This window comes from Ipomoea triloba, chromosome 5 (assembly GCF_003576645.1).
Source record: "Ipomoea triloba cultivar NCNSP0323 chromosome 5, ASM357664v1".
In the NCBI taxonomy this organism is placed as follows: domain Eukaryota; kingdom Viridiplantae; phylum Streptophyta; class Magnoliopsida; order Solanales; family Convolvulaceae; genus Ipomoea; species Ipomoea triloba.
In genome coordinates this window covers 27,338,089-27,355,746 of record NC_044920.1, presented here as the reverse complement: position 1 = coordinate 27,355,746, position 17,658 = coordinate 27,338,089, and the positions used below count along the sequence as shown (strand labels likewise).

At 35.3% G+C, this 17,658-nt stretch overlaps 2 protein-coding genes across 3 annotated transcripts; one reads left to right on the top strand and one right to left on the bottom strand.

The window, feature by feature from the left end:
• Positions 1 to 5: 5 nt before the first annotated feature.
• LOC116018696 (aspartic proteinase nepenthesin-1-like) lies at positions 6 to 1,847 on the bottom strand. Its single transcript, XM_031258659.1, has one exon. The coding sequence runs from the start codon at positions 1,632 to 1,634 to the stop codon at positions 288 to 290; it is 1,347 nt and encodes a 448-aa protein (XP_031114519.1). The 5' UTR covers positions 1,635 to 1,847; the 3' UTR covers positions 6 to 287.
• An 8,322-nt stretch (positions 1,848 to 10,169) lies between these two features.
• Positions 10,170 to 16,090, top strand: LOC116020592 (probable LRR receptor-like serine/threonine-protein kinase At5g63710). Of its 2 annotated transcripts, none has more exons than XM_031261058.1 (12): positions 10,170 to 10,368; positions 11,628 to 11,786; positions 12,073 to 12,205; positions 12,303 to 12,374; positions 13,124 to 13,267; positions 13,417 to 13,488; positions 13,612 to 13,677; positions 13,848 to 13,918; positions 14,008 to 14,151; positions 14,281 to 14,622; positions 14,743 to 15,137; positions 15,497 to 16,090. In XM_031261058.1, the coding sequence occupies exons 2-12, from the start codon at positions 11,630 to 11,632 to the stop codon at positions 15,806 to 15,808; spliced, it is 1,908 nt and encodes a 635-aa protein (XP_031116918.1). In that variant the 5' UTR covers positions 10,170 to 10,368; positions 11,628 to 11,629; the 3' UTR covers positions 15,809 to 16,090. The 2 variants fall into 2 exon arrangements, with proteins under 2 accessions (XP_031116918.1, XP_031116919.1); XM_031261059.1 differs by lacking the exon at positions 10,170 to 10,368 and adding an exon at positions 11,386 to 11,501.
• The last annotated feature ends 1,568 nt before the right edge of the window (positions 16,091 to 17,658 follow it).

Sequence of the window (17,658 nt, the reverse complement as noted above, 5' to 3'; positions counted from 1 at the left end):
TATAATTGCCATAACAATATCATCCCTCATTATATATATAAGTATCCAAATTCCAAATTGAGAGAAATACAATCAAATGCAATATATATATGAACGAAACTTTTAAAATGCGATTGGTGCATTTTAACTTGTATCAGTGAGTTATATTTTGTGTTTCAAGAGCTGTACTTTAACAACAAAGCACAATTTAACAAAACACAAAATACAACATGATAATTTAGGTGGTCGAGATTTTAAAAATCTCCCTACATATATGACACCATGCATGAGTTGGTTATTGTCAATAATCACAATTGATCACATTGTGTTGGTACAAAAGAGAGAGTCTCCTTAGTAAGATCATGAACCACCATCATATTCTGCTGTTGCACGTTCCCAAATATGGACATTGCACTGGAGCTTCCCATGGCTAAGCACGCCATCCCGGAGCTCTTGTCGGCGATTATGTAGTTCTCGCCGGGGAGGTCTAGATCGGCGTCATCGCCGTCGAAGTGGAATATCATTTTCGGGACGGTTATGTCCTCGGCGTCGGCCGGGAGCGTGAAGCATAGGTCGAGTCCCGTCGATCCGGAATCGTCCACCGGAAGATCCATTTGGTTAACGAATTCTTTTTTTACTGCCTCGAATGCTTTTCCTTCCAGGTACGTGATGGTGGTGCCGGAGTCGATTATCATCCCGCCGCTCCCGTCGGAGTCGAGCTTGAAGGAGGATTCGGGGATTGGGAGGCGCGTGCCGCCCACGGTGATGCCTTTGAGAGTGATGTAGTAGAAGGAGGGCTGTAACGGGTTTTTCACCAAAGCGGTTGTAACTACCTTTCCGTATTTCCCGGGTTTGATTCCCGCGAGAGAGCCCATTAGAAGAGTGCTCTTTGCGGTGGTGTCGCCGCCGCTATCGCCGCCGTCGATGGCGGTTAGGCAATAGGAGAATTTAGGCTCAGTGAGCTGCGAAACCAGCGATAATGGTCCCCGGCCGAGGCCGACGAGGCCGGCGCCTTGACTGAATCCGGTGCCTTCATTATCGTCGCCGCAACCGAACGCGACGTTTCGGACCGAAACTTTATTGTCGAACGTAAACGTCTCCGACGCCATAGTTCCTTGAGTCGTGGAATAATCGCCGTAGGCGTATGTATACTCGCAGCCTTCGCCGCACGACGACATCGGCAACGCCGCACAAAGCTTATTGCCGCAGGGGAGTTTAGAGAAGGAGGACGATTTCACCGGATCGAAAATCGGCGATTTCTGAGCGAAACACTGCCGGCAAGGCTTACATTGCGTCCAAATCAAGTCGCTTCCGGTGTCCAAAATAGCTTCAAACGGCGACGGCGGCGTCCCGATCGACAGCTCCATCAAAAACTCGCCGGAGCCGGAGTGTATCTGCGACTTCACGTCGTCGTCCTCCGCCGCCGCCCCCAACACACTCAGCCTGTGAAGCCTATGCCTCCCGCGCTTCATTGCACGCTGCAATCTCTCGAATTTCGTGAAATTCCCGCCGGAATCGACGTGCCGGAGTCTCACCTGAAACCCTCTACTCAGTTTGATCGCATTCCTGGACGTGGAATTCACCGGCGGCAACACTAACAAGATCGAAACGGCAACAATGACGATCACGAACTTCAACGGAAACGAAAACCCCATTATATATAAATATTTTTTTCAATCGTCACCAAATTCTATCAGACTTATCAGCTTTCGTCTCTATATATAGCGTTTAGTGGAAGAAATGGTCTGAAGAAAGACAAAAATTTCTCAGAAAAAAAGATGGATCTATCGGATCGGACGGAATAAATGGAAGGCGGACAACTTAGAAGAATGAGATGAAATAGGAATAGATACGTTAATATATAAAGAGAGAGAAAGAGAAGCTAAGCTAAGAGAAAATGGTATATAGTATAGTAGCTAATTAGACATTTCAAATTTCAAGTTCATCTAAACGTCAAAGGAAGGTGATATGTCATCTTTGTGAGTCATATTGAAGGTTGTTGGAGAAAACAAGGGCTCATCTTCAAAACTATTACTAGGATTTAATTTCGAATAATGTTATTTTTCCATTTGAAATTTACTTACCAATATCACTAAAATTTCTTATATTAATTCATTAGATGTTCATTAATTGATTGACTCACCATAAGAAATTAAAAAAAGTTGTGCAGTATTACTCACATGTTTTAAATTCATGTATTATTTATATTAATTCATTAGATGTTGATTGTGGTCTTTTGCTGACTATAGTCATATGGTGAGCTTCACCCAAAGTGCATTTTCCGATACTTACACCATTTTGATCAAAGTTCAAACATTATATTCTCAATAGTGTTTCCAAATAAATTAAAGAAAATATTTTTTTTTGAGTTCTATTGATTCTATTACATTGTAGTATTTGTTCATACATACTTTTCTCAACTTGTTGTAGCACAAAGAGTCAAATAGTTTATATCAAATGGTATGATGTCATCAGTTACAAATGTCGTAATCTTTCATGCACGTCCATTGATTATTTGCAAACTAATAAATTTATGTAGTAATCAAATAATTAAAATCACATAAAAATATACAAAATTTGACACCAAAATTAAAATTTAAAGCAAGCTAGCAATGTTACGTTATCTAAGTTAAAGGGATGGTTGAGGAATCTCAACTATAGTCTAGACCCAATCGCACGAAAGACGTAAGACTAGCAACGTTGTATTTACTTTGGGTTTGTCTTTGTGTCCTTGGAATATTATAACAGTACTTATACTGTGGACCATGGGTCATGGTTGATACTGCAGTTGTGTTGAAAGGATATTGTAGTTGTGTTGAAAGGATACTTTAGTTGTGTTGAAAAGGAACTGCAGTTGTACGGAACAGAGGCCGTGTCATTCATCTGGAACTGCAGTTGTGTTGAAAAGATACTGCAGCTATGTTGAACGGATACTGCAGTTGTGTGGAACGGATGAACGGCCTCTGTTCCGTGCAACTGCAGTTTCCTTTCAACACAACTGCAGTATCTTTTCAACACAACTGCAGTATCCGTTCAACACAACTTCAGTATCAGTTATGATCATGGTATTGTGGACTATGGTCCACGATATAATTTGCCATATTATAATGGGTAATAACCAAAAAAGAAAAAAAAAAATAGATACATAATTGAAGCTAAGATGAAGAGCTAGAAAAGATGAGAAGAGGTTGGTGGACTAACTCATCTACTAATGATGATGGAAGCTAAGGATGAAAAAGAACAAAGGCATGTTTGGTTTGTCTTCCACGCAATCCTTGAATAGAGTGCGTTTGATGGTATATACTAGGATTGTTTGAGGTTTGGTGTGAATTGTGATAATGAAACATTATGTTGTTCTTAGTCTTCAAGGCTAGTTACAATAATTCTTTTGTTTACTAATTTATATATGGACTAATCTCGACACAATTTATACAATTAAACTCGCTGAAATGTATTATACAGTTCTTAGTTTTCATAAAAATTTTAAATGTGTGTCATCGTAAAAAAATAATATTATTTTCAGTCAAATATAATAAATAAATTCGCATTCGCTACTTGAAGGTGCGCCCTTTATGAAATTCACTTTGTGTTTTTACTTGGCAAAAGACTACAATGAGATAAACTATCATATGTTGCTTATAACTGATCGGTTCAACATTAATGATATTTTGTGGCCTAAGAAGTTTAGGAATATAATATATAGCTAGCCATATAGGCGGTGTTTATGGGGAAGCTAAGCTAGCATAACATATGTCTCTCTGAGGAGGGTAACCTAAAAACATATATCAAACCCATTTCCAGAAGAGTTGATTTCTTGCATTGGTTCCACCCACGCAAGCAAATGTAATATACCAAACGTACGACCTCCAAAAAGCATGTCTGGTTTTTCTATATTTCCTCCAAATGAAATGGTTAATAATTTTCTTTTAAAAAAAAATTGATATTTTTTGCTTTGTCTAAGATTGCAAAGCTGACAATAGCCATCCTCTTTACTCAATCACTCCCATTATATTCATTCGGATGAAAGAAAGTTGCCTGCGACTTGTACACATATGACATCTTTCCTTTTACTATTTGGGAACAATTATTACTAGCTTCCCAAGACTTGAAGATATATATAGCACTTTCACTATCATAATAAATAATAATATGGTGGATGGATTTAAACTGTTTTGAAATTTTTATGATACTACACCTTTTATAAAGTTATATCTTGTGTTTTGTAAGTTGGTATTTTTTTTTTAAAAGAGTTGTACGTACTTCTTATTTATATAAATATATATTTGTCAAAGCACAAAATTTAATGTTGTAAAACACATGACATAATAACACTTTTATCAAGTTGTTAAAATTTTAACAAGAATTATCTACCTTTTAAAGTAAACACTAATCTTTGATTTTTATTTTTGTATTTGATTATTGAATATGCGTATATGTTTTTTTTTAAAAAAACTCGTAGTTATGAAATTGTGAACATAGAATTCTATAAATATGAACATAGAGTTTAAAAATTGTGAAAATAGAATTTAAAAATTGTTAACAGAATAATTTGCTAAGAAAATTAACCCAATGACCCAAATGAGCTGTAACTAAGTGAAGATGTTCTGCTCTTGTCTTTGACCATTGATGATATAATGTAGGCATGAAGAGATAATGCAGGGATGATAGTTTGATTAGTGGAATGATTTATGCTCCTTACTTGCAGGCCGGATAGTCACCATGTTATCAATACCCTCATTTAATTTATAATCATTGCCATAAGTATTCTCCAAGGATGCAGAAAGATCTGATAAATCTCTTCTAATTGCAATCTGGGAAAGAATTTAATTTGGTGACATTCTTTTTCTCACTTTTTTTTTTCCTTTTTGGGGACTCATTATTATCATCCAACAAACACGTTTTCACAGACTGCAGTTCTGGAGAGTTCTAATTCACATCAAGAATAAGAAGAGGTTGATATTATCCAAATATTTTAGCAAATGATTCGTTACGTTCCAAATCTATGACCCCCAACATTATCACCTCTTACCTACAAGCAAAGAAAACTAGAAAAGTGAAGGCAGTGGTGGTGGTTTGTTCAACCAAGCACATACGACAACATATTCTAACTTTGCTTCTATTTCGATTGAAGCAATAAAACATATTTTAATTCAATCGCACACGCATGCACATACTGCCAATAGGACAACATATTTTAACTTTCGACCCTGATGCATGTTTTTGTGTGTTATGTTGTGAAATTCTGTACGTGAAACTAATTAATAATTGTATTTTATGAATTTATGTGTCTTTGTATTGTGAAATTTTGTCTCTATGAACACAAATTATGTACCTAAATTATATAAGATTTGAAAAATAAGTGTATATATATATATATATGTGTGTGTGTATGTGTTTTGTGTTATGAAATTCTATATCTTACAGGCATAGATTTTGTATCTCGTTATTTCGATCTAGGGTCTATAATACTATGTGAACCCTGGTCCATGATATAAATTGCCTAATGTCACAATATCTAATCATTATTACGTAGATTGTAGTCTTGGACCACGGTCCAAAAACACATAAAATATATTATTTTAACTTATAAAATACATTATCTTATTCCAAAATGTTCATTATTCTAACACACATGTGAAAGAAAGATTTTTTCTTTTAACATCAAAACGACGTTGTTTTGGACCGTGGTCCAGACAATAATTTGCCCATAGTATCAACCACGGTTTAGCAAAAATGTGAGAGACGAGTTGGGGGCCACTTGATTCCATTTATATTTTTTAAAAAGGATACCTTTGCGCGGTAAATTATTGTGTGGACCGTGAATATAAAATACATTCTTAATATACTAAAGTACATGATTTGTGTATATACATTATTTGTGTACTGACTGTACGTTATTTAATACTCCATAATATATAAAATAATGTACTTTCAATATTCAAATAATGTACTTTTTATTTATGATCCATATAACTATATGGATCATCTATGTAATAATGATTGTTTGCGGGGAAAAATGGGCTGCCAACATACTTACCCAAAAGCCCAGTTAGGCAAGCACTATGCAGCATTGCAGCCTCATTATAATATTGATACATTATACACATCACATCATAAATTCTTTACATTTTTCATAGTGTTTCAAAATATAAACGAGTCAAGTTACTCCTGTTATTTGGATTCAATATGATGAAGATTTAAATTTGATTTAGTTACCATTGAGCTGAGCTTAATTTTGAATAATAGATTAAACCGAATTTGAATATCTTAATACTTGAGTTTGAGTTAAGTTTAGTCAAGTTCAAGTTCAATAATAAATTAAAGTTCAGTGAAGTTCGAGCATTAATTTTTTGAATCAAGTCCAATTCCAACTTCTACTACTCTTACTCTACTTAACTCAATTACACTCATAGAGTCCCCTTTTCATTTTCCCTATGTTTGTAATCATTTTATTTGCTTTGTATTTTCTTTCGAATAATTTGTTTTCATCTAAAATATATTTCAAATTTTTCTCTTCTTATTATATTGTTCATCTATAGAAGGGTTTTTGATTTGCAATGTTGTATGTATGTAGTGATGCTAATGAAAAGAATTAAACTTTGTCACATCTCTTGTGCATATCAACTTTATATTATGTGCAAACAAATTATATTATTGTGTAAAGTAATGTGTGGCATATTAAATCTATATAAAGCTAGCTTTTTGAATCATTTTCTATTTGCACTTTGCTCTCTGATCTTTTGAGTCATCTATTTTCTGTTATGTAATTATCTTTAGTTTGTTTTTATTGCAAGTGTTCATCCACATATAATTTATCAAGTTGAAGTATAATTTAAATATATAGTTAGTTGAATGAAAAATAATTATTGGGGTGGATCCATATATATACAGAACAACACAATTTAACTAGTCAACCAACTTAAAATAAATTCATAAGTTTTATTTTGCTAAATGGGCAGTCATGGTGCAAAGTTAGATCAGACTAGTTGAAACATATCCTGTGATTTACCTCCACTAATCTTAGGGTAATATACAGTGGTAGTGATGGAAAAATAGTTCCTTTAGACTTTCTATTTTGCCCACTTCAATTGAAGTCAATTTATGCTTTTGTTAAGGGATAAGAAGCATTACAAGTTTGATGGAACTATTCCATCAAAGCACAGAGAAAAAATAAAAATAATAAAAAGCAAATTTCAATTAATTATTCCACTATAGCAATGTTTGTGTTCCTTATGACACACATTTGGTACCAATGCCATATCCCATAATGTCTTTTAGGTAACGTCAAACACCACAAAGAAGGTTGTCTGGATCGCTATTATATTTGCTTCCTTTTTGACTTGTCTCGTACTATAAGCTTTTCTTCTTGCCTTTTCTTATCCACATTTCAGTCATTTTTTCTTGGGGGAAAATTATGGTAACCTTTATTCATTGCAAAAGGTTGAAGGACTAGTAAATTAGCTCCTGCCTCTTTCTATCAACCAAGGAGTGTTTACAAGGTTAAGCTACTAATATTCAGATTCTTTATAATTGGATGAGTTATAAAGAATCTGATTGAGTTGGTCAGACAGTTAATTTGGTAATAATCACGTACAATGTTTTAAGTTCAATTTTTTGTGGGGATGTCTATTAACTTTCTTAATTTGAATTAGTCAATTCTGACCAATCAAAACTGGTTTATTTTATTGTAATTTTTTTAGAGCGTACTTTCAAATAAAGATTGTGGGCTCATAAACTCTTAACACAAATCAACCAAAAAATGGATAAAGATGTACAAACCCACATAACAGATACTATTGTTCAAATAAGTCATAGAAACATATCGTTATATATTTATCTAACACGTACATACAATACACACACTAAAAAAAAAACAAAACAAAACAAAAAATGATTTTTTTATTAGCGCATGTTGGGTTCATGACTCATGATGCTAAAGAAGGTTCTTGCCTTAGCTTTGTGATTGTACCCAATTAAGCATCTTTCCATTTGGTCAAAATTCACGACAAATCAACCAAAAAATGACACAAAACATAGCAACATGAGAGAACCTCTTTTTGCAAGTATAGTGTTTTTCCATTGCTGAGAAAGACACAAAGTGGGCAGTGATTAGTTGATTATTGATTTAGGGGAATCTGATTTTTGGACATAATCTTTGTTACTTGATTGACTACCACTACTTGTGTTCTTTATTATTGTTTTTTTCTTTTTTGGGGTTGCAATATTCATCCTATTTGCTAAAACTGTGAAATGAGATTCGTAATACAATATACTATATAAGTATATAAATCATGGTAATTCAGCTTAATACAGAGGCTATACATTTACTTACTGTGCACAAGGAGCCCCTCACTTTGAGGGGTTGCTCCGACACTGTCACTAGTGAAATCTGATCCCTAATTTTTCTTCTCAAACTTCACATTTGTGACCAATTGAGATTTATTAAACTTATTCAATTTAAGTTATTAACTATGACTTGATCACTATTAAAAAAAGAAATTTTAGAGTGTGTTATTAACAAGAGTTTAAAATTTTATTTTTTTCCAAAAAAAAAAAAAGAAAAAGAAAAAGGAAATAGAGATTACGTTTATTTGTACATTTAAAAACATAAAATAGGGAGGACAATGACAAACCTAAATTGTTCATAAATGATCAGTTCAAATAACAAAGGTTATAGACAACTCCCTTCCAAGTCAAAATTAGAATCTTGTAATTATTAAATCAAGCTATCCAACCAATTTCAATTGACCGGCCGAAAGCAATAATAAGTTAATAACTGTATATCCAATTAGTGGTGTATGTTCATATTATAATTCAATAATATTCCAACAAGAGTGCAATAATATTTATGCGGCAAATAGTAGTTCCATTTATTCATAATAATGTTTATGATTATAACAACTTTGAACATTATATTAGTGTATAATATTATTTGACATGTCTAGTTACTTAATATATTGATTGTCAATACTGTCATCATATCAGAGCTCACAACACGTTTGGTTCACGTAATGAATTTGAAGGGAATGAAAATATTATTCCTTAAAGGAATGGAATACCTAATGAATAGAATAATAATTGTATTATATTGTTTGGTTCGCTGAAAGAATGTATTTGAGAATTGTATTCCAACGTTTGGTTGGTTAAAGGAATAGAAATTGAATATACATTTAAAAGACATAAATGTCCTTGTACAAATTTATTATTATTATTATTATTATTATTATTATTATTATTATTATTATTACACATCAATTAAACATCATTTCATAATCAACTGCTAATCAATATATCATCATCATCACATCAGTTTCCTCATATGCTAACAAAATTTTTTAAAGAACATTTATTAATATTCAGAAGAAAAATAACATAAGTTTTTTTTTTAAAACAAAATACTCAAAAAAATTCAATGATAGTAGCAATGTTCATAAAATATAAATATGATTAATGATTAATGACACAAAAATGATTAATGACCAGCAAGGAATCTTCTGATACACTGTAGTCTTCGATCAGGATGAGAAAAAAGTCACTTTATTAGGATGATCAGTGAGCTTTAACGAAACAAGGTCCATTTCATCTAAAGTCAAACTATCAACCTCTTGTAATACACGATCAAACTTCTGAAACATATCCATAAACTTTTGAAACATATCCATATCACGATGATATTGAAGTCCATCAAACACTAATATAATGTCTTCTTCGGGTGTCCACTTTCTTTTTGTTTGTTTAGCACTTTGAGAGCCCATGGTTGCAGATGCAGGGGAGAAGACACACCATTAAAAAAAAAATACCTAATTATATAGGCATTAACATGAAGTAAAATATATTTAATTATACAAATATTATTTACACAAGAATCCACACCATTAAAAAAAAATCATGTTGTGCATGCTTACCAACAATTTTGCACAAAATACATACACAGCAATTAATTACTGTGGTAAATATGACCAACTTTCATCCAGCATAAAGTTTAAATTTATAGAGTGATTAGTCAGTAATCAGTAGTGGGATTCTATCTTCCTCATTCACCCCACCATCCACCACCCCCCATTCAATCCAATTCCTAGCTAGTAGACCCTATTCTCCACTCACTCTACTCCATTGGCCTTCCCCCTCCCACTTCTCAGAATAGAATTCCCTTTTCTCTCTTCCATTTTCTTTTCTTGCCTCAATGCTTTGTGGGTCCCTTTCCCAACCCTCCGGCCATTTGATCACATTGTTATATATATACATATATATTAAATTACTATGTGGAATGTGGATGTTGATGTCAATTATCATGACAACACCCCCTTTTATTCCCTTTTATTATGCTTCTTAATAATTCATAATTGCAATTTCAGCCTAGCCTTCATCCTTCTAGCTTGCCCAAACCAGGTGAGCTCTCTTCCCTTTATATCTCTTATTTCTGTATATGTGTTGTGGGTATTTGTATTTGTGCATGGATTTGGTCTGATAATGGTTATCACTGCATGAACCCTTAATTATCATGCTCTTTTAGCTTCTTATTTTTATGATTATTTTGCTGAGGAAATGCATGCATATATTATATATATGTAGCTCTGGAGGATCTGGTGATATGATTAAACTGTCTGTTTCTCAATTGCCAAAGTGGGTGTTTGTGCAGTGCTTTTAAGTGTAAGATAGAGATATAACTTGGAAAAATTACCTTAACAAAGATTTATCAGAAGTGTGAAGAAATGTTAGGATCAAAGTGGGTATTTTGATCAAAGAAGGCCACTTTTTGTTTTAAACTTTTGGGTACATTTGGGGAGAATGGGAATTGCTTCATATTTGATGATTGAGAGCACTGAGTAAACACTTTCCTTATTGGTGTGTGAGTTTAAGCAATTGAATGTTTTGAAACAACTTTTTCAATGATTATTCATAAGTTTAGCCCATGGATGGGAAGGATAATAATGGTGCAATACAATGGGCAAAGAAGCCAAACTACCTCTTTTGGTGATGTCGTGATGAGGAAAACCCGCACCCACTAATTTAGGGTGTACATTGAATAAACCTCACCTTGTGACCCTAGCTGATAAAAGATCGCAATAAGATAAACCAGCCTAAGTTACCCATAGTTGACCATCTCAAACCAAGAAGGTCAATAGGCCGCTGCTTAGAGTACTTGTAACCTTGTGGTTATCAAGTCAACAGTCTGACCAACTTGGCTGGAGTTGTCCCGAGTTGATTTACTGTGAAAGACCCATCTATCTATATACTATATATTAATATTCACCTAAATATCATGGATCTATTTTATGCTTTTTTGCTTCTTGTGATTACCAACTTTATATGCTGATAAGCTAGAACCAGATACCCAATAATCAATATCCTACAAGCTCAGGCTCAAGTATTGCATAATCGGCATCATATCATTCACAACTGTATGCAATAATGATTTATACATCAAATACATAGTACTATAGTAGTGCCTTTGATTAAATTATCACATTGCATGTGAAGCATATATGTTTATATAGTATGGAAATTCATAGTACATAGAGGTATTTTGCTCAACTACATGCATCATGCTGTTTCTTTGCCATTTCCCTTAACCCTTTTTACTTGCATCTTCTTGTGCACACATGTGCTTTAACTATTCTTATTTTTGGTGATTTCGTTTTGCATAGAAATGCCTATGAGAGAAGGTATATCACCCGGTGGTCGAGAGTATACCATGAACAGGGCTTTTACTATCCAGAAGTTATTCTTGAAACTAGCAGTTCGCTTGCTTATGCTGCTGGTTCTCTCAAGGAGTTGTTATTCCTTCAATAAGCCTAAAGTTGAAGGTACCTGGCTTCAATTCGTTTATTTTATTAATGTCTGTCGAATTTTGTATAACTACATAAAATGGTACGGATAGGTCTTCTAAAACATTAACCTTTTGCTAACTTAGTCCTTCAAGCCTCATATCTATCTGATTATAATCAAAGCTAATATATGCCCGTTTGATTATTGAACTTGGGGAAATCATCAGACAAAGTCTTTCTTGATTTCCACGAATTTATGAATGAATTTGCAGCCATGATATGCAAGAAGTTTTGAATACAATTATGTTTGTTTGTCTGATGTCAGGTGAAGCTCTAATAGATCTCCTCAAGGCTCTTAATGATACCAATGGTAAAGTCGTTGATTGGAATATTGATTTTGTGAGCCCTTGTGACAGTTGGTCTCATGTCACATGCAAAAATGGAAATGTTACATCCCTGTAAGTGCCTTTCCACGTTACCAGTTCGTTCAAATTAAACATTCTATTGCATAAAGGAAATTCTAATCCCGTTAATCTGTAACGCCTCAATTTGCAGGAGCTTAGCCTCTAACGGATTTTCGGGAACGCTTTCACCATCAATAACCAAATTGAAGTATTTGGAAAGCCTGTAAGTATGCTATTCTTTCATTAATCTGCAGATGGGGGGGAGGGACCGAGAACACAGAAAGAATATTAATGATGCTCAATATTGGAACGCCATTGTATAAAGACTATCTGGATAGGTTAACTGGGAATCCCGCAATATCTAAGGTTGCTAAGCTTCAAGGAAAGAAAAGTAATAAAGCAATTACTAGTACTTCCATGATCCTAAAAAGTGAGTTTAAGCAGCCTTCCTATACTCAGATTAGGAATACTTTAAATATTCTTGGATTTTCTCAATATGCTCTATGTATATTTGGTGGCCAACAGGTCATGTTCACTAGAAGCATATTAGGTTATTAATCCGTACTGTAGTAAATCCCCTTGCCTGTAATCGATTCCAAAGCAGAGAAGTTGTGAACATGCTCACCCTTTCAGTAGCAGAATATGGAAAATGGTAACATTATTAAGATCTAACCCACAGATTTTTCTTTTTTTTTTTGGTTCTTTTCGGAAACAAGGGATCCTGATATGTTCGAAATTCCTTGATACTTTGAATTGGACTTAATCAAAAGATTTTCTTCATATTCAGCAATGATATCTTAACTTGCTGTATCCATTGTTGATAAAATTTCTGTACTTTCTAATTAACTCCTCTTAAGTTTTTACGAAATGCAGCAAGCAAATGGCCTTCTTTATACTTCTTTATGTCCCTGAGGAAGGAAGAACTGTATGATTGTAAATAATGACTTACGTACTAACACCCGTTCCATACAGGGATTTGCACGATAATAATCTATCAGGTGTCATACCCGAATACCTCGCTGGCATGTTGAACCTACAGATCCTGAACCTTGGAAACAATAAATTCAGCGGCTCTATTCCAGCAGCTTTGGGTCAGCTTCCAAATCTTAAGCATCTGTAAGGCATTTATCTTGCTCGCATTCAGTACTTTCGTTTTTGTTGCCTGGCCAAAATATTCTTATCGTTGGATTTCTTAGTTAAATCTGGCATTTTCTTTGAACAAACTCTTTGAAGAAGTACTGAAGCAAATGTAACCTCTGTAACAGGGTTTTGAGAGAAAACCACTTAAGCGGACCTATTCCGAATTCACTTGTAAATATCACCGGCCTAAAAGAACTGTAAGTCTTTTTTCACCTAATCTCCAGTTTTTTGTTAAAAATTTTATAGGGAACTTGTATTCTTCTCTTCTTCATCCGTTTTCTTCTTTCTTGCTCTTAATCTCTGCAAGTTTATGATCTCAGGGACATCTCATCCAACGACCTCGCTGGAGGTGTTCCTGTGCAGTTGTTTTCAGTACCAATATACAAGTAATTTCAGTGTTCAACTATCTTTTATATGGTCCTTGAACTTCAAAACTAGTAGTCTAGTGTTTCTTTTTGTCTGGATTTCGTTTTACATTAATGCTTAAACTATTAAGTTATAATATATAGAAGAAGCAAGTCATTGTGTTCTCTTATCTAATGTGTTGCAACACCAGTTTTTCAAGGACTCGTCTTAGATGTGGCAATCATTTCCAGCAACCTTGTGTCTCGAGCTCCTCTGTCCCAGGTCAGTGTTCATAGGTGCATGTCTTTCATACTACTCGATATATAGTAACAGTCGTACAAAACGAGACTTAGTTGTGGTTGTTATAACAGTTTCCCACGGAAAATCAAAACTTGAGATTGCTATTACTGGTGCAAGCTGTGGCGCTTTTGTTCTTCTCTTAATTGGGGCTATCTTTGTACACCGATCCAATCGCCTTCATAAACTCAAAAGTGACGTGTTTGTTGATGTGGAAGGTATGTTTGTATCTTCTCATTTTGCTTTCCTCCTTGAGAGTATCTTCAAACTGGTATTTTATGCAAAGTTTTTCTTAGAACCTTGTTTAGCCAAGAGTTTTGTAACATCGAGACGTATGGCGTTTTTAGGTGAAGATGAGTGCAAAATTGCCTTCGGACAAATAAGAAAGTTTTCGTGGCGTGAAATCCAAATTGCCACCGAGGATTTCAATGAAAGTAACATCATAGGACAAGGGGGGTTTGGTAAAGTGTACAAAGGTTTTCTCTCAGACAACACAAAGGTTGCTGTGAAAAGGCTGGCGGATTACCATAGTCCCGGTGGAGAGGCAGCATTTTTAAGGGAAGTTCAGTTAATAAGTGTTGCAGTTCATCGAAATCTCCTCCGCTTAATTGGTTTCTGTACAACCACATCTGAGAGGATTCTTGTTTACCCTTTCATGCAGAACCTGAGCGTTGCATATCGCTTAAGAGGTATCGTTTTGATTCATCCTGTTTATGTCTCAATTTCACTGTCATGCTATTGCAATAAGTCTTAGCATGAGTATGAGTCTCTGCACTGATTCGTCTTTTTTGTCTGTTGATTGCGAGTAGAGCTGAAACCGGGAGAGAGAGGTCTGGACTGGCCAACTAGAAAACGGATAGCTTTTGGAGCAGCACGCGGGCTAGAGTACCTACACGAGCATTGCAATCCGAAGATTATACATAGAGATCTAAAGGCGGCGAACATCCTCCTAGATGATGATTTTGAACCTGTTCTTGGTGATTTTGGATTAGCGAAACTGGTTGACACGAAGCTGACACATATTACTACTCAAGTTCGCGGAACCATGGGACACATTGCCCCGGAATACTTGTCCACGGGAAAATCTTCGGAGAAAACGGATGTATTTGGATATGGCATAACGCTTCTAGAGCTTGTAACTGGACAGCGCGCCATTGATTTTTCTCGGCTAGAAGAGGAGGAAGACGTTCTGCTGCTGGATCATGTAAGTTCTGTTTCCCTCTTGTTGATAACACGCGTGCTTCCATAGTTCCATGTCTTTTGCACCTTGGCCCCGGGGCATAGCTCTGTGGTTGAAAGTCTGAGTGTGGGTGTAGTGCCCATTAATTACTCGGATTCGAATCTTCAATAGGGGAGGATTAAGGGTTGGGGGTGAGAGGACCTAAACTTATATCTTTTGCACCTTAACATTTTTCTCTTAGCATGTGGACAGCATATCTTCATATCAAATATGGTATAATGTGACCCCACAAGCCAAGTTGATCACGCTTGTTGACTTGGTAACAATCAGGTTATAAGTTTGATTCCCAGCAGGAACGACTTATATGTTTGTAAATCCTGCAGGTGAAGAAACTACTGAGAGAGAAACAGCTGAAGGACATCATGGATCCAAACCTGAAAACATATGATGCAAAAGAAGTCGAGACGGTCCTCCAAGTCGCGATGCTTTGCACCCAAACATCGCCCGAGGATCGTCCAAGAATGACTGAAGTCATCAACATGCTTCAGGGCGTGGGCCTGGCCGAGAGATGGGCGGAGTGGGAGCAGCTCGAGGAGGTTAGGAATCGCGAGTTCTCTCTCGTGCCACGCGAGTTTCTGTGGGCTGAAGACTCTACATATGACCAAGAAGCCATTCAGTTGTCTCAAGCCAGGTAGGGAGCTGAGCCAAGAGATTTGTAAGTACCAACTACCCCCCAACTGAGGCCTTGGTGACAAAATTGTACATTTGAGATTATTGTTAACTTTTTAGCTGGAAACTGAGCTTGCATGCCGTATTGTACAGAGTATTATTCTGCTATGTACTATATATAATAGACTTTAGAGACAGCAGTCAGCAAACAATCGTGCATTTGCCTTTCATCATGATTGAGTGGTCCATTATTGTACATATTTATTTGATGGTAAATTAGTTGGTCATTCAAAAGTTTTTGAATTTAAGCCTGGTGAATGAAGTCAGTTAGCAACGGCATTAAGGTATCTATCTTAAACTCTTAAAGCACGTACTCTTGTACCATGTTAAAGGAGTGCAATTCTATAGGTAGGACTCGAATTTGAATTAGTCAGATTATTATGTTCTTCACCTGAAACATCAGCTAAGTTAAAAGAGACTCATGCCATTATATTCACACTATCATTGATAGGAAAAGTGACACTTTTTTTAGTTATTCAATTGTTCATGAGTTACAAATTTGATTTTTTTTTCCTTCATTTTTACAAATATTGGCATTTAATTGTCAAACAATATGTAAATTCAATCCTTACCCAGTGGAGACGTCAAATTGCATTTACATGAGTTTTATGACTTATGGGAAAACAATACATACATTAGAAGTTAAACATATAACATTATTGTTGGGGTGGTACTAGGCTACTAGTGCCCGAGCAGTTAGCTTGAGGTGGCCGGTCGATTTGAGCTTAGGGAAATTGCTCAAAGTCCTCGAACCACTGGCCCATAGCTTGGACTAGAGGATGGCAATGTTGGAAGGCCTTGGAGATGGCGTATAAAAGGAGATAGGACCAACGAGATATGGAAATATGTGTCTAAGGCTGTGCTCATCCTAGCAAGTCTTCCACTTGCTAGGTGAGGTGGCCATCGATGTTGAATTTTATTTTATTCTTTTTTTGGCTAGGTGTCTTGCAAGCTTTCTAATTAAGAAATCTTGCTAAAGACTGACAAAGGCTGCTGCAGGGCAGCTACGGCAACCTTTGTGTACTTTTTTTTTTTCTTATTAGTTATTATATTATTATTTGGTTATTATATTTATAATATAATATGAATGTGAGACCACTTTTAAAAGTGAGAGAATATTGTTGGAATGTGAACAAATATTGAAGAATTTGTAAATTTGATGATGTGGAAGTGTGATTTACTTTAGACAGTGAGAGAAATTTTTGGGATAAAGATAACCTAAAAGCACCTTCAATAGGCATAGATTTCAATGAGTTTTTGCAGGTATAACTAGGAAAGAGAACATGTGAGAGAGAAGGGATAGAAGAAAAAAAAAAAAGCAAAGGAAGTTACGCACTCGGTTGGGCGCTTTTAGTGCGCTTCACGCGACAAAATAGCAGCCTTTTCAACTTTGGTGGCACCTGCTATGCAGATAAAAACTAGAGATGGCAATGGGTCGGGTGTGGGTCGGGGAGAGCTACATCCATCATCCGACCCACCCATTACATTTTCTCCACCCACCCCCACCCCCAACCCGCATCGGGTGAACTTTTTCAAAACCCACACCCACCCCAACGGGTGCGGATGCCCACCGCGGGTACCCACCACTTATCAACTTATTATTATTTTTTCAAAAAAAAATATTTATTTACTTACACATAATAAAATAATAAACTTCATTAGTTATACTAAAACATAAAATAATAGAAATATTTCAATATAATAACTAAATTGTTAATTTTTAAAAATAAACTAAGTAGTTTTGATGTAAAAATAGTAAATTGTTACCCAAAGTTATTAGAAACTTTTATAATTAACTATATACTAGTACTACTAA

What these genes read in the sequence shown, in the direction of transcription:
- LOC116018696 (XM_031258659.1), bottom strand. Translation starts at nt 1,634, where the DNA reads ATGGGGTTTTCGTTTCCGTTGAAGTTCGTGATCGTCATTGTTGCCGTT.
- LOC116020592 (XM_031261058.1), top strand. Translation starts at nt 11,630, where the DNA reads ATGCCTATGAGAGAAGGTATATCACCCGGTGGTCGAGAGTATACCATG. An exon ending in CAATAAGCCTAAAGTTGAAG is followed by an intron (nt 11,787 to 12,072) that starts GTACCTGGCTTC and finishes GTCTGATGTCAG; the next exon opens with GTGAAGCTCTAATAGATCTC. An exon ending in CGTTGCATATCGCTTAAGAG is followed by an intron (nt 14,623 to 14,742) that starts GTATCGTTTTGA and finishes GATTGCGAGTAG; the next exon opens with AGCTGAAACCGGGAGAGAGA.